Here is a 22,312-nt window from a genome sequence, read left to right as displayed (position 1 = left end):
ACACCGAGCCTCTTGCGATTTGAAAAGGGGTTTAAGTCAAACTTTGTGCTTTTTAAAAGGCTGGTAACAAGTAGCTGGAGCTGGGCAGTTCTGGGTAAGCAGCTGCAGTGGGAGCATCGTGCACTTGTCTCATCTTTTAAGGATAAGAGAGCACAATTCCAAGAGGAAGGGAGCAGGAACCTGGACAGGCAATTCCAGCAGTGGGGATCCATCACAAACACTGAGCACTAAGCCCCTGCTGCCATCAGACCCCACCGCAAATGCAGAGAACGCACCTGGGGCTGAGCATGAGGGGAGGGAGAGATCTCATAAACAGGGACTTGGGTGCTAATTGGAAGTGATGTAATTTGTAACCAGTGAATGTTGCTGTTTGTTATAATAGATGTAATAATATATTTGTAGAAATAGTGCTGCGTTGATGATGGGGCCTTTCAGAGGAAGCTCCCTGCTTTGTGCAAACTGGAATAAAACACAGAAATTCCTCAGGGTGATGTCAGAACTGGAGGCAACAGGACAGAAACCTGTGATGGGGACAACACAGGCCCTACTGAAGAAAGAAGAGACTGAGCACCGTGAGGATTTTTTCAAAATCAGTAAAACTTTATTCTATTTCCATTCTTTGCCATTAACAGAAAAAAAATTGGAGAAAGCAATGTTTTGTTTTACAAAGATAATGCATCTCCCAGAGAAGAAAACCCTAAATTGAGAATAGAGGTAACATGAAAAAAAATACCAAACCAAACCTCGGGGAAAAACAAACAAACAAAAAAACAAAAAAAAAAACCAAACTAAAACAAAAAAATCCCAAACCAAACCACAGTACTGCCCTCTATTCCAAAAAGTAACTCCTGATCTTTTTGGTTAAAGTAATACTTAGACCAATCATTCAGTTTTCTTGCTTGATAAAGTGTGACTGGGGAAATGGAGGGAGGGGGCAGGGGAGGGAAAAAAAGAAACCAAACCAACAACAACAAAAAAAAAAAAAAAAAAAAAAAAAAGCAAAAAAAAAAAAAAAAAAGCACACAGACATCAACTATTCACCTTGATGAAAGTCTCAATACAGCTATGGAAAGCCTAAGTATTTATTCTCTTACAGTACACTGGGTGCCGGCTGCAAAAAGAACAAAAAAAATGTATCCACTTCAGGCACAACTTCTTTCTTTTTAAATTTAAATCAGTAAAAGAAACTGGGTTTAGAAGCTGCAGTGTTCTAAGCAGCAGCAGATTTGTGCATTGTTTTAAATATATTTAAATTACCACACTGATGGCACACCTCAGCCTTATGAAATTCTGCACTGTCTGTTCCAGAACACTACAAAATTCACCGACCCTGGGAGAGACTTGCACTGAGCTCTAAGGGCTGGCAAAAGGAGTCAAGTTAAATGAACAAGGAAAACACTGTAACATTTGGCCATCAACTCAAGGTATCTGAATGTTTGTGGAGATCTGACAGAAACTGAACTTATTCCACCCTCACATGGTCCTCAGAATTTGAGCAGAGTGAGCTGAAGTGAGTCTTCCCTTCCACTTGGGAAGGAAGGTAATGCAACTGAGCACTAAGGCATAATAAACCTTGGCCAAAAACAAGGGTAAAGCATAATAACTGTAGTGCAGAATTCCACAAGGTCTGCCTGAGCAGAGCTGTCTATGTTTACTCACAGAGGCAATGGAGATTGCAGTTACCAGTTGCGTTAAATGCACCATTCAAAACAAGCTTCTAAAATGTGATACTATAAGGCGCCACCTTAAAGTTCTCCAGAATGCAACTGTGCAGAAATTTAAAATGGTTTCGTAAATTTAATTTTAAACATAACATGAGAAGGTGTTAAAACTGGTGGAATAGCTTCTGAGAATTTGGAGGAAGGGGTGAAGAGGGAGATACTCAGTACCCTTCACCAGCCCCACCGCGCGGCCCAATGTCGCCATGGGGTTGGGATCAGTCTATAACACCAGCCTGGCGGATCTTTCTCTCTGCACCAAATCCCTGCAAGGAAAACAGAACAAACCTTTAGCTCCAGCACCACAAAATCATGACATCATTTAGACTGGAAAAGGGCTTTAAAATCATCAAGTCCAACTGTGAACCTGGCACTGCCACTGGGCTTTGAGGCAGAGCCTGGTCTGTTCCACCCAAGCAGCACCTTTCTAATTAGTCATGTTTGTCTTCAGAAACAGAGATAGCAACAAAACAGGTTCTGTGGGGTGTTCTTTGTAGTCCAAAACACCTCAGAGATTCGACACTTTTCTCCTGCTTATCAAGAAGTGACAGAATGTTGTGTGAAAGCCACGTCTAGGTAAATGGACTTCACTTACTACCTCTGAGGCTAATAAATGAAGTGCAACCTAAGACAGCCAAGACAAACCACAACAGAAAGGCTCCAACACAGGCAGCAGTGGGTTGCTTCTCTCCTGTGCGCTCCTCTGAAAGCACAGCTCACCTGGCACAGCCGAGCTCACCACAGAACAGCAGCAGACACCAGCTGCTGACAGAGGCAGCAGTGTTGTGTCCCCTGGCACCTGCTGTCCTGGTGTCTGTACCTTTGAGTTGTCGGGGCCCCGGGGCTGGCGGAGCACTGTGAGCCGCGGCGCGTTGGCATCGTCCAGGTTGATGCTCTTTAAACGGTTCACGAGTCTATCGGGACGCGGAGCAGCCACGGCCTTGGCACCTTCGCTGCAAGAAAGCACACATGGGACAGGGTCACCCCGAGCTGGGCAAGGCACCCCAGGCTGCCACAGGCCTTGAGCACAGTCATTTCCAGCACTTAAAGGCTGCGGGATTGATGCTGTGTGACAGCCTGGCCCAAACCTTGCTGTGCACTCTGCACTAGCAGCACCTCAGTGCTCTCCAGAGGGTGTTCTTTAGGGAGCAGAGGTCTTTTACACACACCTAACCAGTGCTTCCTACATTTCTATTGCCCCAGAGAAGCTGGGGCTGCCCCATCCCTGGCCAGGCTGGATGGGGCTTGGAGCTATCTGGAATAGTGGCAGGTGGCCCTGCCCACAGCAGGGGTGGAACAAGATGGATTTAAAGTTCCTTTCCAACACAACCCATTCTGTGATTTAACTGCAATAATAAAGGCTTGCAAGTTACCAGCATATCATGGCAGAGAATTAACATCTCTGAAGATAATGGGAACACAGAATTTTAAGACAAAAACATTAGCTTTCTGTTACTGCTGAAGTGCTACCTCAATAATTATCTCATAATACAAATTATGCAGATTTCTTCAAATGTGTATATAGTTAAAAAAAACCCAAACCCATCACTTGTAAGAAATGCCATGCCAAAAAGAAGAGTGTCTAAAACATGTGTTTTCTATTTAAAAATTAAAGCTGCTCTTCAAGAAAAAGGTGGCAGCACTATGGAGTGTGCTGGCCAGAGGCCAGCACCCACACAGGAAAGCCATCAGTTTCCTTTTCATTAACTTCCACTTGCAAGACTATATCCAAATTCCTGCTATAGAGGAAGTTTAAGAATAGATTAAAAAGAGAACAAGCCATCTGTACTTAGGAAGAGCTGGGAGTGCTGCTGCTGCCTGCACTGGATCCCCTCTAAGAGCTGGGAACTCTCAGGTGTGGCTCCCCCTGGAGTCAGCTGGAACCCAGAGCACCTGTTCCAGGAACGTCCAGCTCAGGAGGACCCAGCCTGCAGGGATGCAGACACTGTGCCAGGTTCAATCCCTTCAATCCCAGAGCCTCACCAGACACGCCACACGTTACAGGCACTGCATTTTCCTGTGCGCTGGTTCAGGATTACGGAGAACTCCACTTCATCCCCAGCCTGGAGCTCCACACCATCCTGGACTTCTTTGACATGGAAGAAGAGCTTTTTGCTGTCACCAACTTCATAGTTAATGAAACCAAACTGAAAAGCAACACACCACAATGTTATTGATTTGCTCTGCATCCAGACACATGCATTAACTTACTCATCACTATAGTTTAACTACTTTTAAATAAAACTTCAAAACTGTGGTGCCTAACAGAAGTGGAAATACAATTTCTGCAGTGATCAGAACATTCTGTTCAGAAACAACACTTCTGGAAATCCAGGCACTCTTCCTGGCATTGTAAAATCACATTTAAATCCTGAAGTCTGTAGAACAAGTTCTGAGAACTGCCCCCAAGTCTTGGCAGCTGTATTAAACAGAGAAGAGCAGTGCCCCAAGCTCTCAGACTCCACCCTGAAGTTATACAGCAGCAACCACTCCATTTTTTGGCCTCACACTGGGTTAAGAAATCATTTACTTCTATTTTCCATTCTGCTCATGTGTAAGTCAGGAATATTCATCCACCCTCTCCAAAAATGAATGGAGAGTAGTGCTGCACGGTATCTCTAAAAACAGAAAGCATTTGCAGCGTTTAACTTTCTAATCATTACAAGATGCAATGAGGGCAAAGATCAGCCTTTGCATTTCAGGTGAACTCTAATCACCTACTGCTTAATGCTGTGGAGAAGTTTCTTCCAGAAGCGAAGTATGTGCATATTTTGTTTGCTTTTCTGAACACTTTTTAAATACTCTGTGCAGCAGAAACCAGTTAAAGCAATTTCTAGGATACCTCAAACCCAAATCTTCAGAATTATCTGCTGCCCAGCAGTTCTGATGTTTCAGCATCAAACCAGCCTCTGAGCTCACCTTTACTCAAGTCACACCAGAGTCTGGCATAGCCTGGGTTACTACACCTGCTCCCTAGAGCTGGAGTCCAGAGCAATGTGTTTGGGCTCAACCCCCTGAATTCCAGTGCTGAAGTGGTCCTCAGTTGCTCTGTGCCAGCTGGAGCAACTATTTCCCATCACCAAGGCCTTGGTGCTCACAGGCACTCACCTGGTCCTTGACGCACTCCACGGTGGCCCTGCGGAATGGGGTGATGTTCACTGCCATCGTCTGCCCGTTCTGACCCAGCACACACAGCTGGAACTTTACTGTCTCCCCCTTCTGCAGACAGTCACCTTTGTTTGCCATGCCAACAATTCCAAAAGGATAGACCTCTCCTTTCATCTCACCTAGGGAAAAAGTATGAGACAGAACTGAGAGGCCTTTGCCACATGATTTCAGATTTCCAGTATTACAAATGCTGCTTTTAGAATCATCTTAGCAGCATGGATACAGTTTGTAGTGTGAATAAAATCTTCAACAGCTCTATTTACAGTGCCTTCAACTTGTGCACTTGTGAAAAGAACACTTAATTAAAAGGAACCAATCTTACCATCCTCCATGACTTCAATCATGCCCTGGTACTCTGTCTGTGTGGGATCTACACTCCTCAAGGGACGAATTACTTTACCAGAGTAAACAGTTGGATCAGCTTCTTCAGTGATACCATTCACTGAAAAGAGACCGAGAACAGAAGAACAGGATGTTTTAATCATAGTTTATTTTAAAATTTATTTAAGTAAGTGATTCAGATTCACCAGGAGTCAACATTTTGCACTGCATGACACTGAATCAAAATCACACTGACATATTATACATGGAAGTAGAAAATTTTTTCTCAAGAAACTTAAGGTCAGAAAGCTTGAAAAGCAAATCAAAGTGTTTCCTTTCTTTCTCTTCCACTACATTCCCCATTCAAGTTAATCATCCAATAATTTTTAAGTATGAATTCCCCCCACTCTCAAGTCCTCAATACCCTCCACCACCTGCCCTGCTCCTGCAATCTTTTCCCTGTGAGGAACAACACAATTAGTGCAGGTACTGATCTGGCCAGTTCTGCCACTCTGCCTCTCTTGTCTGTTCTCTGCAAACACAGGCAGCAGCTTTCACGGAACCAAAGATCAACCCACACTGAGCATCTTCTGCCTCTCAGCTCCAATTGTAAATGGATCATTAACAAACTTTACTCCTCAGCATGTGCCAAGAGCCCTGCAGGCAGAAAACACCAGGTACAGCCTTACCTGCATGTGTTTTGTTTACTTTCTCTGCACTAACTTTATTTCCTTTGCCTTTTGACAAGCTGTATTCCACAGTGTCTCCAAGTTCCAGGCTATCGATATCACCACAATATTCACTACAGGAACAGAATGACAAAGAGTTTTCCTTTATTTACATCACAATTGTGATGCTCACACAACATCAATATTAGTTATCAGAAATTATTTAAATCCCTCATCACTTCACAAGCAACCTCCATTCAGGAAAGTGAAGCATTTCAATACATAACACAACTGGATTTCTTGACCTGGGAATTAGAGGCACTTAACTGCAGGACTGCTGACTAACAGAAAAGCCTGAACCAGTCCAGCAGAGATGATAAATAAAACTGTAGATATCTAAGCATATATATAAATATACATTTATATATATTTATATATAAAATATATAGTTATGTAGTAAATATGTTTATATGTAATAAATAAGTATAAATAAATAATAAATATTTATATATTATAAATATATATATATTTAAATAATATTATATATATAAAATATACATATATTGTGTGTGTGTGTTTAACACTCAACCCAACAAACTCCACACCCTCCCACTCCCCCAAACAGACACACAATCAAATAATAAAGCTGCCATTCACCTGTAGTGGAAGAAGATCTCCTTATCATGATTGGCTGTTTCAATAAACCCAAAGTTATCCTTCAGGGCTGCCACATATCCCAAGAGCCTCTTGGAGCTGTAGTTGCGTCCCAGCATCCTGACAGAAACAGCCGTCTGCAGCCCGGTTCTCTTCACTTCACACACACAGAACTCAACCTAGTGTAGAGACGGGAATCAACACCAGACAGAAAAATGCAAAGAAAACCACCACTACCACCACCACCAAAAAATCTTCAAACTCATTTTGAAGCTGTGTAGCTCTGCAGCAGCACCTGGGCTCTCCCGGAAAGTCATTTCCTAGTCACTACTATCCCATAACCAGGTCAGTCATGGACATTTCCTACATTCCAGGGAGCAGCACCAAACCTGGGATACCTGCAAGGCAAGCCAGTCTCCAGCACTCAGCTTTTCAGCCCTTAAACATGAGAATCTTTCTGACCATGAGGATCATCTCCTTTCCCTACACTGCTCACCAGTGGCCCACAGTGGGAAGTGCCCCACTTCACTCCTTGTTTCAGTTTTTAGAGACAATAAACAGTAACTAAAATGGCTCCTGAGGGTTTTGTTGCTCTTCCCATCTCTAAGCTTTTTCCCTTTCCACTGTCTCTCAGGCAAATAAGCTCATGAGGGAACATTCTCCCTCTTCAATATCCATCTTAGTCTCTATGCTAACTAATTTCCTCTTGAAAAGCAGTGTCCACTTAGTGATAAAAATTATTTGTTTAAAAAGCATCATTTACACAGTGAGACACTATTTCCATCTATATAACACCAAGTTGGAGGGTATTTTTTTACTTACAGAAGACTGACTCATTTAAACACAACATTCCAGGTGATACCACACAGATGTCTTGTCCTCCATGTGTTCCAAGTAAAGGCAAAGAGAAGCTCACACCCCACAATGCCCAGAACAGCATTTCCCAATAGTACACTTAATTCTCATACCTTATCTCCTATCTGGGGATTAGTAGATCCTTCCACATCCTTGGCCTGGTAAGGAATGGTCAGTTTTACTCCACAGTCATCATACACAATTATTCCATCCTCAGCTTCCTGAAAACAAGAGGTCAGAATTCAGCAATCATTGTCTCTTTAGGAACAGTTTCCTAAACACAGTTCAAGCATTGCCCATTGGAGTCTCAGTGGTTTTACAGTAACACAACCAAACTCTGGGTAAGAAGCTTTAAATCGCACCATACAGTATTTTAAAAGGCAATGAAAGGTATTGCCACCAGTTCCAGGAAGCATTTATTGGAACTTTCAAGTATTCTGGCATTGTTTTAAAACAGCAGAACAGAACAGTAAGAGATTACCCCCCATTAAACTTAAATCTTAAAATTCTATCTAAAATATTCTGTAGTGGGAGGTAGAAAACCTCCCCATCAAGTCCCTGGAAATTATCCTCAACAACAATATGATCATTAATGACTATTAACAATACTTTTATTATCTTGTTCAGAGAAGTTAGGTTTCACTGACTGCTGTCATCAGCTGTAGTTCACATTTATACAGAAAGAACAGTGCTTCAAACCCAGCTGAATTAGAGATTTTAAGGAAGCAGACTCAGTATGCAGTGGCAGGAATGCAGAAGAGAGATTCACAAGCAGAAGAGCAGCATTACCTTCTCTTTGCCTTTATTTGGGCTAGTAGCTTTGGCTGGAATGGCTTCTTTGTCTATAGTGCCCACAAAGCGATGTTCTGACTGGGTGTGGAAGGAAACCGTGCCCTTGGGAAGCTTTTTAATCCTTATGGCATGGTTCCTTTGGGCAGACAGCATATCCTGGAAAAGAAATCCACCAGGTTATAGGCAGACTGTGCGTAATTTATTTAAAGGCTGAGATTTCATAGGAGTTTTAAATCCACTCACAGGAACGACGGTGAACTCTACTTCATCAGAAATATGGAGCTGATTTCCATCCATGATCTCACTGAAGTGGAAGAACATCCGAGCATCCCTGTCCACACACTTAATAAAGCCAAAGCCATCCCTCATTGCTGCAATCACACCCTGGAACAGCCAAACCAACAATTACAGTTTAATCCCTGGTATGTGACATCTGTCTGCAGCTGCTCCATGCGTCAGGAGTTGGCAGGAAGGCCTGAATCCTGGGAAAACACTTGGTTTAAGCAATGTCCTTCCTTGCAAACCCTGGTGCTCATGGCCCTGGTCAACCTGAAAAGCAGACAAGCTCTTCCCACCACATTCCTGAAGTTAACTCGTGATGAAGAGTGACGTGGAGAATATTAACTTAAGCCACTACCAAGGACTGAAGTTAAAGAACCTGCCAGTATCACCACACAGGGAACACAAGGGGCAGCCCTACAAACACTGTATCATCTATAGGAGCATATAAAACAAGCACACACTAAACACACAACCATCTATAAAAACAGGAAATAAAATCAGTGTTCAGAGGAAAGTTCAAGAGAAAAACTATCAGCTTTCCAGTCACAAATGAAGGAATTATAAAGAAACTGTTAAACAAGACTCCCATACCCGTGGCTGTGTGTTATGGGAACACACTCCCATGTGACACAGGTGTTTAGTGGCCTTCCTGATAACCACCAGAAATGGAATGCTGAGTGATAAACAGAATATACTGACATAAACCCAAACCCTAGATCCTGCCAGAATTAAGATTCACTAACATACTGCCTTCAACCCCGTTAATGCAGAGTTTAACAAGTCTCAGGACAAGCTTAGAGGATCTGAATGACAGTGCAAAGGTACCTTCCACCCTTAGGAACACTCTTCTCTTAAACAGCTTCCACAAACTCCCGCAAACCAACAAACCCTCCTAGAAGCTGCCAGCACTTAGCACCCCCATAACAGCTCAACTCAGGCAGGCAGGTGGACGTAGCCAGAGCAGAAATACAAGTCATTAGGACAGGAACACACAATCTTAAAGGATGAAATCAAAACTCAGGGATTTTTTAAAGCCAAGAGACAATAATTCACAGCACATTGATGTGACAACACTTTAACTGAACTCCAAATTGCAAAGGAAAGCCAAGTTACAGTCTAGTTGGAACAGAACCAACATTCCAAATTACAGGAATCAAAGATATTCTGTAATACTCATTAGCACATCCATCTTAGTCCCTGTTATCCACAAAGAGTTTCTTTACCATCTTTCTGCTTGACCCCCAAATAGAGACTGGCCAAAAAACTTGAAATACAAAAGCTGCTCACAAGTCCCTCCTCCAATTATTTACACTTTTCACTACCTGAAGCAGGGTAGTCCCAGGGTCTTCCAGTTTTCCTAGGATGAGTAGTTACCTCCTTAGACTCAAGTATGTGAATTTTACACTGTCAGTTCAAGGTTACATTACTTCTGTCTGCTACAACCAGCCAGCAATCCCATCCAAGAGGCCAGTTAAGGTCTAATTGCCTAATATAATTTCATTTAAATACTAAAAAATAGTTAGGATTTTATTAAGGCAGAGATGCAGAGCATTAATTCTGATTTTTTTATTTTGCTTGCACTGCAGGTTGGCGAGCTGGATTTCAGAGCAGGCAATGGAAAACATGAGGGATTTCTGTATCTACTGTAGAAGACAGCCCTCAACTCATGTTTTACTTTCACTTCCCCTCAAGAATCAGGAACGTTTAGACATGGATACTTGCCATTTCTCTGGTTTCATTAGTAAACTGAAAAGTGTTGGGGAGAACCTCAATGTTGGTGGCTCGTTCCAGTTTGTCACGCCTGTCCGTGGAAATGTTGAACCGAACGTGGTCACTCTCCAGCAAGGTCACCTTGGATTTTGTATCCTTGTCTCCAAAGGGAAGCTCTTTAGGAATCACAAAGTCCACTTTGATACGGCCAGGTAATGGATCGCTCTGGGGACAGAAAACCAAAGAGAAAGCTGAGTTCACCTGCAAGGCTCAGCACAGCTGCCAACAGCACAAGGGTTCCTGCCAAATCCTGCTGGACTCAGGCTCTGCTCCATTCCCACCACTCCTCATCTGGAACTTGCCCAATGCAAGGTGGCTTTTGGAGCTGTTGGTTGGCCTGAGGGTTTTTTAAGCCCCAGCCACATCCTGAAGAAGGAATTCTCTCTATTTCAAGAATAAGTTTCTAACCATACTCACAACACTTCTAAAAGGCTTTCTTATAAAGTCTTCCAAACACTCCAAACCTTCCCACACTGACAGAGATTCACCTAAAACCTTAGTGGAAGTGCTCATGAACACTCCTCTAAGTCAAACATTACAGCCCAAAAGCCTCATTAACTGTTAACACTCACAAGAGTCCATAGATCTGGCTGATCCCAGCAAATATTTTTTCCCTTTTTCCTTAGAGTCTTTTGCTTTAAGGATATGTCCTAACCCCACAAAAATTTATAGCAAGTATTTGAAACATTAAAGAAAGCACACACTCCCATCATGTATCACTATATTAACTCTCCCTCTTTGGATTTGAAATTAAGAAAAAGAGTAAATCTTTACTCCAACATGATGCTTTTGCAGCAAACAGGTATTGGGAAATGGGAACAACTGTTTGACTGGAATTCAATACAATCAGACCAGCATTACACAAATTCATTTAACTACTGAAATTCACCTGGTTTTTGCTGGGTACTTTTGGAATTACTTTGGTTACAGTTCCTTCAAAATGTTCAATGCTGATATCTTCAAAAATGACAGTTCCTTGAGGCAGAAGTCTAACATCTGTTGCAACTTCTTTACCCTAAGAGCACAAAATCAGTCAAACACCCAAAGAAAAGAGAGAAAGTAACAGACATTTCACAATGAACCTCCTCCCCCCTTTTATAAAGCTGGGGAAAGCAGAGAGCTGTGCAGTTATTCCCCAGGACCTTGGCTTCCGTTTTACTGGATTTCGTCTTACATTTCTGTCTTTGATTGTAAACTCCACATCATCACCAGGCTGTAAGGTTTCTAGGTCACCTTTAAATTCACTATAATGAAAGAATATCTCCTTCACGACATCACCTCTCTCAATAAATCCAAAGGCTTCCTGTGAATAGAAAATTCAGTGTTAAATTGTCTATTATCAGAGCATACCAATAAATCATTTGACAGGTTCTGTTAAATACAAAATGAAATCTGAATCCCAGCACAGCACTTACAGGTGTACACAGCTGACTGCCACAAAAATATATAAACAGAAATAAATGGAACTTTCTTTGTTAAGAAGAACATCAGTATCAAAGATGAGCTGTTTACACCCACAGACCAAGTTCTTAACAGCTCTTAACAACTTAAATATTACTTTGAACACCACTCTTCAAAATAGCATTTCATTTTCAAATGAACCTTAAAATCACTTACTTTCATGGCACAGACTACTCCTTGACAGCGGGCTTGTTTCTTTTTTAATAGCATAATGTTACGAGCACTTACAGCACCAGTACTAGAGAAAAGTGAAAAAAAACCCAACTATAAATTCCAAACTGAAACAAAAATTAAGACTGTATTTTATATAATAGTTCTTGGAATAGGTATGAATTCTGCCTAACTACTAAATCAAAATACGAAGCCAGAAAAGGAGTACCAACTTACTGTTTATTTGTATCAATTATAAAGTTTATTTTATCTCCTGTTTCCAGCTGTACATTTCCTTCAACATCTTCTGGGGTGTAAGTCAGGTAAAATACTTCCTGTAAATTAACATTAACTAAAGTTACTCTATTTGCAGAACAGTTGTTTCAAAGAAAGAGTAAAACAATTTTAATAACAATATCTGCTTAATTTAGTGAGAAAATCAATAATAATAAACATGGCATGCAAAACATTCTTTTTACATCGTGCTGTTTTGGTGAGTATGTAACAAGCAGCTTAAGTTGAAAGGTTTTTGTACATGACTATCTTTAAAGGCCAATTTCTAAGCATTCAAATTCAAGATAAAGATACATGAACTTCATCAAGCTTAAGACAAAACAACTATTTGGCTCAAGGAAGTTCTCCACAGATATAAGCAAGCAAACTGTCTAAATAACATTATTTTTTGTAGTAATTACCAAAGCATGCTTCTCTTTTTTGGTCAAAAACTGTCAAGCTGCACAGCTCAGTGCAGTGCAGTGTCAACTGTCTACATTAAACTGCTGGTTTTTCGTTTTTTTTTCTCATAGACCACAGTGATGGATCAGTGAAGAGTTTAAGTAAAATACGCAAGCTTTACCCCATTACGTTCGTAGCAAACACTCCCTGTTGGACTTTGACCCGGGGCAGCTGGAGATTTACTCTCTAAATTGTGAGGAACAGCACACACAACCTACCAGTCAAAAAAAAAAAAAAAATCCATTGCTAGTCATTTCAGGAGTGGCATTGCTGTACACAAAATGAACCTCAGTATCCTCCACTACACACTCAGCAGGGAATGCCACACCGCAACTTTTCAATCTCACAGAACCCCTCTTGGCTCTAAGTGTTTGGAGCCAAGTAAGAGCTCAAACTGAACCTCTGAATTTTTACCAGAGCACACTGAAATATATTTCAGTGTAACTATACTGAAGGCAGTTAATATCCATGCTAAATTAACCCAGTTTTCTGTATCAAAGGAAAGGATGGAAATGATGCAGGTATAGAAAATAGGCACTAACTTGTCCATTTATTCGTTCTTCAGGTAATATTTCTGGCTTTATCTTCACCAATTTAATAGCAATGGGTTTTCCAGTTCGGCGATCAGAAGACACTTCAAATTCAACATCGTCTGCAAGACAATCAAACATTGCAATGCTGTCAGGGTTCTGTCTGGGATTGGGGTTTTTTACAAAAATAATTCAATGGCTGAGTTTAATTCACTGCTTGTAGACAAACACAATCAAGTAGAACTCAGATCCTTTTGTTACCAAGGAAGGACACATGATTTGCAAAAATTTTCTGATTATTCTCATTATCTCCTGTTGTCAATGAACTATTCTGGTGTAATTTCACAGCAATTCCCTCCCCCTACTTTGCTCACTGTACAGCAGACTCCACACTGAAGTCAGACAACACAACAAAGGCCATGAAACAGCTCAAGATCTTCACTCTCACAGTAATTATCAGCATGAAGTTGCATCCTCCTCCTGCTGAAAAACACTTGGCCATCCTCAAAATAATTCTAAACAAAGAAACAGGGAGCACAAGAGGTAAATTCTCCCACAGTCTGAGTACTTGCTTCCATCTCAGCTAGACAAGTTTGACCTAACACCGCACCTTTTCCTTTCCCACAACAAGTGTGCACCATAAGCTGCACAAAGTGCTGGGAAGGGCTCCTGCCAGGAGCAGTGAGTTATTCACTGGTGCTGTAGCCCCAGAAGCAGCAGAGGGTATTTTCTGACAAGTGAGAGACTGGGCTGATCCTGAAGCTCAGGTACCTCCTACTTTGAGCTCCTGCAGGTTGCCGTTGTACTGGGAGCAGTGGAAGAAGAGCCGGGCCTGCCGCTCCGAGCACTGGATGAAGCCGTATGAGGTCAGCAGCTTCTCGATGACCCCAGTCTCGCGCAGTGCTGCCGAAGTACCATTGGGGTACCCGTTGTGTCCATTGTTGTGGAGCAGGTTTGGATCAAAGCTCATCTGGGCCAAAAAAAGCACAGACAAAGAACAATACTCAACATTAGCTTCCTTCCTTCACACCCCCACCGCACAGTTAACACAAAGAGCTTGTGGAAGTTACTGACACATTCCTGAAATGTGTTTTAAGTTTTATTCTGTTATTAAAACAGTAACACCACCTAAAGAGTTGAGTTTTTTTTAGCACAATAATCCTTGAAATTTATACAGGCAACATATTTATAAAACAAGCCAGAACTGTAATACCAAAACAAAGCTTGCTTAGAACAAAACATACTTCTGGCATTTTTCAAGTATTACACCTCAAACTACTCCCACATTCACCGTTTCACACCAGAGCCTGAAAATATCTGAAGTATCTGCTCTTCCAAACTAAACAGGTGATTAGGAAAATGCAACAGTTCTGGATCAACACAATTAGGTCCAAATCCCTATACAGTTTATGCCCCCTTCATGTGTTCAATCTTTCATACTAGAAAACTGTATTAAGTGATTAAATAGTTTTGCATAGTTATGGAATTAATAACCAGAATTTAACATTCCTGCAGCATAGAAGCTCAAGTGCTAGAAAGACGCAGAAAATAGCACTAAAGGTGTAGTGACATCTATTAAAACATTTTATTTTGTTGGGTGTTTTTTCTTTTCAAGTCACAGATTCACCCCTGAAACATTCCCAATCCTTTTACCAACCCATTGGCTTTTTTGATGTACAAGTCTCCTTTTTAAAGCAGGGCACTTGGACTTACAGGTTAGCAATTACATCAGATGAAATGTATTACAACTCAGTAAACTGTAATTCAAGAGAGACAAGTGAAGCAACGCTCTTCCCTCCAAACAGTCAATAAGCATCTTAAAATATACAGGATTATTTGTTAGTTTCCAGAGGTTTTAATTTGGAAACTGTGAGATCGTATCAGTTCTCTGTTTCTTGCTGCAACAAGCGGAGAGATTAAAAATTACTCAGCAATGTGTTTAGTGGAGATAAAAGACCACCTAAGCAACTTGTAAAAGGGTCATGTTTCTCACTCTAACACAGCCAGTGAGTTACTTAATGTACTAGAAGGCACAGCATTCTTATTCTGCTGTTTGGAAATCAGTTTAAAAGTGATCAAAGAGCACCAAAAAACACCTGCTGTGAAATCTCTGAGCTGCAATCTTTGGTCTTGGAGACTGACATTAGCAAAATAAATTGGAAACAAGCACACAAAGTGAAGACTGACAGTATTTGGACCTCTAAGAAGAGGAGGTCTTCTCCCCCCTTCTGGTTCAGACCCACATGGGGCAGATGCAAATGAAGAAAAACACAAATAACAGAAGCTGGGGGAATGACCTGAGGGGGCAAAAGGATTCCAGGACACTGTGTAATGGTCTCCATCCCACAGCACTGGTCAGCACTTCCACAGTACAGTATTACCATCCAAGTCTCTTCAAGAATTCACTGAGCTGCTAAATCTGCTGTGATATCATTTCTGTAACATGCACTACTTATTTCCTTGCTCGACATCTCACTTTTCTTTCCCTTAAAAATTAGTAACAATCTCTTAAGTTCATTCAATGCTCCCTCTTAGACAATCAACCTGCAGTAAGTGGTATAAATCAATACCCTAAACACATTCAAGTCATGAAATATTGCCATGCCAGAAAATAACAAGACCCTGTTAGAGACACACAGAGAACTCCATCCTCAAAGGCCTCTTGCCAACAAAGGCAGCCACGGCTTTGTCCAGCTGAGCCCTGGAAACCCCCAAGGACAGAGGTTCCACCACCTTTCTGGGGTAACTGTTGCCTCAGCAAAGGTCTCTTTCCCCTCCTGTCCAGCCCAAGCTGCTCAAAGAACAAAAGCCACAACAGCCACATTTTTTTTCTGCACTGGATTATGTTTAAAGGACACATTTTCTCTGAGTATTTAACAAAAAAGCACTTGATAAAGCTGCCAAGACTTACTGACTAGTTCCTGTCAGCTTCATCTCAAGGTAACAATCCTCATCTTTTGAGGAAGGCGACCCCAGGACACTCCACACAAGAAAATGTCCTTGTGGGAACACAACAGCTGAAGTGTTTTAAGCTATCCTAGAGTTTGAAATACTTTTCAAAAATAAACTGGTCCTGCAAGTAGGATGGCTGGGGGAAGAGAAAATGATATGCTATTATACCTTCTCCCAGGAGAATTACAGGCCAGAGCATTAACCCATTCTGGAAGTTAGAAAGAGCCTGCCAAAGGCTTCTGTGAGTCACCAAATGGCCACCTCACCTCTGATATAAGGGAAGCAACAAACAGACACCCTGCCTCACATAAACTAAAGGGACATCAAAGAGAGAAAATTACAAAAACCTAGCTTAAAATTTGGCTCAGAATAGCCTCTCTTAGGGTTAGAGAGCCACAGTGCTTCACTTCCTGCTCAGACTACAACTGCATGACATCATTTGAACAGTCTGAGTTTAAAGGAGCATTAGCAGCACAGCACAATCAGTCCTATAAAGCCTGACAACTTCAGTTCAAACAAAGATTCCTCAGGTGGCACTAAAATTTGCTGTACAAAGATACTATAAAGTATCAGCAGCTTTTCCAGATAATTGTCAAATTCGTACATCTTGTAACAGGAATATGAACTATTAACCCCACCAAAAGAAATATTCAGAGAAAGAAAAAAAAATATACCTGTGATGTAAGATTAAAAGACTAAAGAGAAATTGTTTGAGAAAAGGGATTGGAACCACAAACCTATTGCTACTAGAAGAGAGAAATACCAATAATCAGCTCTCAAGGGTTTTAAGTATTGTTACATAGGACCACATTGCAGGTACTATCAATTCACCTTACTAAATGAACATAGAAACAAAGAGTCATGGAACTACTGAATGGTTTGGGTGGGAAGGGGCCTTAAAGATCATCCTTTTCCACCCCTACCATGGGCAGCAACAGCTTCCACTATCCCAGGTTGCTTCAAGCCCCATCCAACCTGGCCTTGGACTTCCAGGGGCAGCCACAGTTTCTCTGGGCACTCTGTGCCAGGGCCTCTATTAAATGGATTTATTATCAAGATCTATTTAAAAAAACTAACCAACCCCATCCCCTTCTGTTAAAAACTTATTATGAACAAAGTTCAAAAGTATATAATATATACACACACACATATATTTAATATATAATTATCTCTTTCCCCACCAGGTGCACCAACCTCGCAGTGATATTCAAATATTGCACTTTCAGTAGTATTTGCCGATTCTTCTGTTTCAGCACAAGTTTCTAAGGATGAAGACTGCTATTATTTTAAAAAAGGGAACAAAAGGAAAAGAGACAAAAAGAGAAGGAAAAAGATAGCAAAAGAAGGTGATCTATCAAGCTCTAGAGAATACAAGTGCTGCTGCCCTGGGCAGTTTCACTACAGCACTGGAGAAAACAAAGACTACTATAGCAGCGTCGGGACGTGCTCTTTTGAAGCTGTTGAGTAGGCACAAACTTCTTGTTTCAGATCAAGCCTTGTATCTTCTTCAGTGTAAGTTGCCTCTTCTTTGGTCTTGAGTTGTTACAATGTGGTATACTTATATTCTTTTCCTGATCTGAACTTGAAGCAGCAGTTTCAGGTGGTAAATTCTGTTCTGTTCCACTTCATACTGGAGAAAGGAGAAAGACACACACACTATCACTTTGAAGTAAATCTCATCAAATCATAGAATGGATTAATTTGCAAGGGACCCTAAAGATAATCTACTTCCAAACCTCCTTGCCCATCAGTTATAGGTCTTACTAATAACAGATGCATTTCCTCTACCTTAATACAGTGGGTTTAATCCACATTAGGAAAAGCTCTTTTACAGACATATTTGGTATTCCCACTTCCAGTTTTGTTTTCCAAAAGACTGGCAGACTCCAAGCCAGTGAGATAGTATTTACAGTTTTGAACTCTTCAGACACACTCAGGCATCTCAGGGAAGGTTCCAGGGTGTACCATTAAAATGGCAACTTCGTTTTGATCATTAGTATTTGACCCATCAGCAAGCCTTAGTCCTCCTATCAATAACTTTATATGGGTGCTAATTAAATTATGCCATAATTTATATAAGTGCTTGCACAGATCCTCAGAGGAGCAATAGGATGTATATATACATGGGAATTAAAATTTCAGGATTACTTCCAAAGGTTAAGGACTAGTACTTGAAGCACATTGAGAACTGTATAAAAATTAACAAACTTCTCAATTATGTATACAGACACTGCATGTAAAATAACAGAGCCATTCTCTGAACTTCTTAAACAGTTTTTGTAAAATGTTGATTACACGTGATGATATTTGTGCAGCTAACACCAGGGAGAAGCCTTTCTGCACCAGTAACTAGTTAGCAATTAATTCCGTCCTAAAGTTTTCCAATGCCACTTTGTCCTTTAATGAGAAAAACAGTTTCAGCAAACTGCCACCTACCATACAAAACATAACCTCACAGAAACAGAAGCTTTCCTTGAGAAGAAATCAAGTTTTGAGTTTGTTGTTTACTCAGTAGATAGGGGAAAAAAAAGGGAGGATATTTTTGTGGACAAAAGCAGGTGAGAAGCAACACAGCTCTGAGTTCTGCAGTAATCTGAAGGTATGAAGCATCAGATCACAACTCTTCCCCAAATCTTAAGTCCCACCAAAAGAGAAAAGTTATGTACAAAGCCTATTTCTCCAGTGCAGCAGGAAAGCGACTTTCACAACTTATACTGAGCTTTGAATTCCCTCTGGTGATTTGAGTCAGTTTAAATGACTGAAACCTGAATGCAAAGACACTTCAAACTCTCACCCTCATCCCAGTGAAAATGCTGTGTGAGGGCAGATGTTGCAAGAACCCCGAATGTCAAACTCATCTCCAGTTTTACAGATGTTTGTATTTCAGTGATTTCCCACAGCTGAAGCATCTCCTTCAGCCATCACTGAGAATTTCCAGTTGAAATGAGCTTTCCAGTCAAACCATTAAACACACGTGAAAAAGATTAAATAAACTGGGTGAGGGCTGTTCAAATCTGGTGTGGAAAGTTTGCACTGAAAGATCTGATTATAAAACACTATAAATCACAAGACACAAAACTATTCCAAAGATAACACTATCACTGTTTTTCCCTCACCTCAGCATTACACTGGGGCAACGGTTACCACAATGTCTTTCAGGACAGTGTTATTTTGGGGCAGCATTTCAGCTCTCAAATGAGCACACTGCATCCCAGGAACTGCACAGACACACTTGGAATCTTCTCACGTACTTCGCTCTCATTTAATTAGACCGATATTATTAGAGCTCTCCTAGAGATGTAGCTCGTATCGTATGTCATTTATCATTTTTTTGGCCATAAAAGAGATCACTTTTTCATTTAATAATAAAAACACCTCATCTGATCAAGTAATGTTAAAGCTAATTTTATCAGTCATGGAGTAAAGGCATAAACCTTTCCATTAAAACCCAGTCTGAACTGATAGCAAGATGGGTTTACTACACTTAAGTTATAAAAAAAAAAAAACACCTCATCAAGCAAGCATAACTCAAGCAAAAAGAAATCTCACTGCGCTCATCTGCCTCAAATTCTTTACTTTTTAATTCAGCTACTATAAATACTCCTCCAAATGGTAAACACACTGAGCAGCTGCCCAGCCCCCAAGTCTCACTGCCTCCTGCATTTGTGCATTTACAGCTGAAAGGTTTAATGCAAAGACAGGGAAGAGCTGAGCCCTGCTCTTGAGGTCTTTCATGTGCAGATCCTGCTAAATGACAGCAGGTCACATGAAGCTGTTCACAGCCAGAAAACACCTCCAGAGCCCCACATGGAACCTGCCCGATGACAACATTGTTCTGCTTCCCATTTTCTTCACAAAAAGAGGCAATTGCAAGGATATGCATTCTGTGGGTCAGAACACGTGCTTCCAGAAACAGCACTCTATGATGTGACCAAGGTACAATTTAGTGAAGATGAAACTTCGTCTTTTCAGTGTGCACATACAACACAGATCCGTGGAGATGAGGCTCCTCCATCTCCTTTCAGATGGAAAGCAGCACTGAGCACTGGCTCTTGGGCACCCCAGCCAGTACATGACAGCTATGAGATGAGCTACCGCCACAGCAGTGAAGTCCTTTTCGTGTCAGGAAAAAATACATATATGGGAGAAAAAAAGAATTAAAGAACTGCCAAGGACATCTGTAAAGAATGCGTGGAGAAAAAACCCAAAAAATAATTAAAAGAAATAGCCGCATTTCTTAAGGGTTGTGCGGTGCGGAGACGAGCCCCGCACTGGGTATTGGTGCGGACAGCAGAGAACCGACCTCGGACCGGCGGAGCCGACCAGGCCCGGTCCCTCCCGCGGCCCCGCTCGCTGCGCTGCACCAAGATGGAGGCGGCGGAGCGAGGGGCGGCCGCGCCGAGGGGCGGCGCCGGGCCCCCCGCCAGCGGACCCGCCGTGCGCGGGGGCGGGCGGCTCCAGCCGGTGACAGCGCCAGGGCCGTGCGGGCAGGACGGGCCGGGGGGAGCGCCAGTCCCGCACACAAAGGGGGGCGATGGCGGCCGCTCCCCACACACAAAGGGCCGCGGCCGCGCTGCGCCGGGCGGGGCCGCGCGCGGCACGCCGGGGGACGACGGCGCCCCTCCCCCCGCCCGGCCCCGCCGCCCCCCGCGGCCCGGACCCCCCGCGGTGCCGCCCCCTCCCGGCGCGGCCCGCGAGCTCCGGCGGCTCTCGGGACGGCCGGTCCCAGGGCGGCCTCGGCGCCGCGGCCCCCGGAGCACCCCGAAGCGCAGCGCGCAACCCACGCCCCGCGGCCGCCGCTCCATCCCCGCACCGCCGGCCTAGTAGGCCGCACCCCCCAACTATCCCCCCCACCCCCACCCCGCGCGCAACCCCGGCGAGGCTCCCGGCGGGCTGCCCCGGTGCGGGCGGAGATGCGCGGGCGAGGGTTCCGCGGCGCCCGGAGCCCGCCGGGGTGGGCAGGGGTGGCGGCGGCGCCCGGCCTGCCCCCACCCCAACAGCTCAGCGCCCCCGCTCCAGCGCCGCCATGAGCAGCACGGCACGGCACGTAGGAGAGAAATCACGGCGCTCTCGCGAGAGCCGCCCGCGGACGGGGGGGGAAGGGGCGGGGTAGGGGCGGGGTTGCGCGTGCGCGCCCGGAGCCCGGTGGGTGGCGCTCGCGGGCACGCGCCAGAGAGGATTGGGGGGGAAGAGGGGGGGCAGTGCCCCCTTGTGGCCTGGGGAGGGAGAAACGGCTGAGGGACGACACAAAAGCCCGGCAAGAGAGGGAAAACCTCAATAAAGGGAGAGAAACGCAGTAAGGCGAAAGAGAACCCCGGCTGATGGGAGAGAGAGAAAGAAAAAAACGCGGCTGAGGGGAGAGATTGACCTGGCTGCGGGGAGAGGGAGTGCCCCGGCTAAGGGAATAGAGAAAACCCCGGCTGAGAGGGGACAGAGACCCGGCTGAAGGGTAGGGAGAGAACTCCGGCGGAAAGAGGGAGAGCTCGGCCCGGGCCAGGGCAGCGGGCACGCTCCAGGCCCTCAGGAGCCCGCACCCTGTGCGGGGACACAACCCGGTGTGCCGGTGTTGGGCAGGCAGAGCTCGAGGGAGGGACACGAGCCTTGCGCTCGCTGAAGCTCCCACACAGCTCAAGGATCAGAGGGAGATGCATTGCCGACAAGGCAGAACATTTCCAGCCCTGAAGCTCCAGTCCCGTTTCCAGCACAAATGGAGCAAGTTCTGAAAATGCCCAGCAGCCCTCGGGAGCCGCGTACAACGGTCCATTCACAGTCAGATTCCGGTTACAGATCCAGAATGGGACAGGAGAAAACGGAACATGGAGCTGTAGCGGGGCTGTATAGGATGGATCTCAGGGAAGTTTCTTTCCCCAGAGGGTGCTGGCACTGCCCAGGCTCCTTAGGGAATGGGCACGGCCCTGCCAGAGCTCCAGGAGAGTTTGGACACCGTTCCAGGGATGCCCAGGGAGGGATTTGGGGTGTTTATGCAGGGCAGAGGTTGGACTCGATCCTTGTGGGTCCCTTCCAGCTCAGGATATTCTGTGAACGTATTTCAACTTCCCTTGCCAATTTTCACCTGCTACTAATTAACAATAAACTCAAAACAACTGCTGTTTAGTTTCTGTTTTTTTTCTGGCTGCACAGCAAAGTCCCAGTTTCTTGGGTTTGTGCCTATTTTTTCTCTTTTGGTGTGCAACTTGTGGAGTGATTTGGGGAAGAGTTGTGCTCTGATGTTACTCTACACTGAGAGAGTGAAGAT

At 43.5% G+C, this 22,312-nt stretch overlaps 1 protein-coding gene across 2 annotated transcripts; it reads right to left on the bottom strand.

Annotated features, from left to right (window-relative positions):
* Positions 1 to 579: 579 nt before the first annotated feature.
* CSDE1 (cold shock domain containing E1) lies at positions 580 to 21,159 on the bottom strand. 2 transcript variants are annotated; one of them, XM_005530144.2, is made up of 20 exons: positions 21,049 to 21,159; positions 17,251 to 17,686; positions 13,876 to 14,074; positions 13,117 to 13,226; positions 12,696 to 12,788; positions 12,077 to 12,174; positions 11,846 to 11,927; positions 11,403 to 11,531; positions 11,118 to 11,243; positions 10,181 to 10,393; positions 8,420 to 8,560; positions 8,174 to 8,332; positions 7,498 to 7,605; positions 6,533 to 6,708; positions 5,897 to 6,009; positions 5,209 to 5,328; positions 4,827 to 5,005; positions 3,702 to 3,865; positions 2,539 to 2,671; positions 580 to 1,984 (listed from the first exon to the last, which is right to left on the bottom strand). In XM_005530144.2, exons 3-20 carry the CDS (start codon positions 14,072 to 14,074, stop codon positions 1,937 to 1,939), a joined length of 2,391 nt encoding a protein of 796 aa, XP_005530201.1. In that variant the 5' UTR covers positions 17,251 to 17,686; positions 21,049 to 21,159; the 3' UTR covers positions 580 to 1,936. The 2 variants fall into 2 exon arrangements, with proteins under 2 accessions (XP_005530201.1, XP_014114438.1); XM_014258963.2 differs by lacking the exon at positions 12,696 to 12,788.
* Positions 21,160 to 22,312: the final 1,153 nt, after the last annotated feature.

This window comes from Pseudopodoces humilis, chromosome 26 (assembly GCF_049639895.1).
Source record: "Pseudopodoces humilis isolate 2021_Gansu_Grassland_sample_001 chromosome 26, ASM4963989v1, whole genome shotgun sequence".
Classification (NCBI taxonomy): Eukaryota; Metazoa; Chordata; class Aves; order Passeriformes; family Paridae; genus Pseudopodoces; species Pseudopodoces humilis.
This window is presented reverse-complemented; position numbering and strand designations above follow the sequence as displayed.

Coding starts and splice junctions, on each gene's coding strand:
- CSDE1 (XM_005530144.2), bottom strand. CDS start 14,074: ATGAGCTTTGATCCAAACCTGCTCCACAACAATGGACACAACGGGTAC. Junction 12,789..13,116: donor AAGAACGAATAAATGGACAA/GTTAGTGCCTAT, acceptor TTTGACTGGTAG/GTTGTGTGTGCTGTTCCTCA. Junction 7,606..8,173: donor CAAATAAAGGCAAAGAGAAG/GTAATGCTGCTC, acceptor TCTTGTTTTCAG/GAAGCTGAGGATGGAATAAT.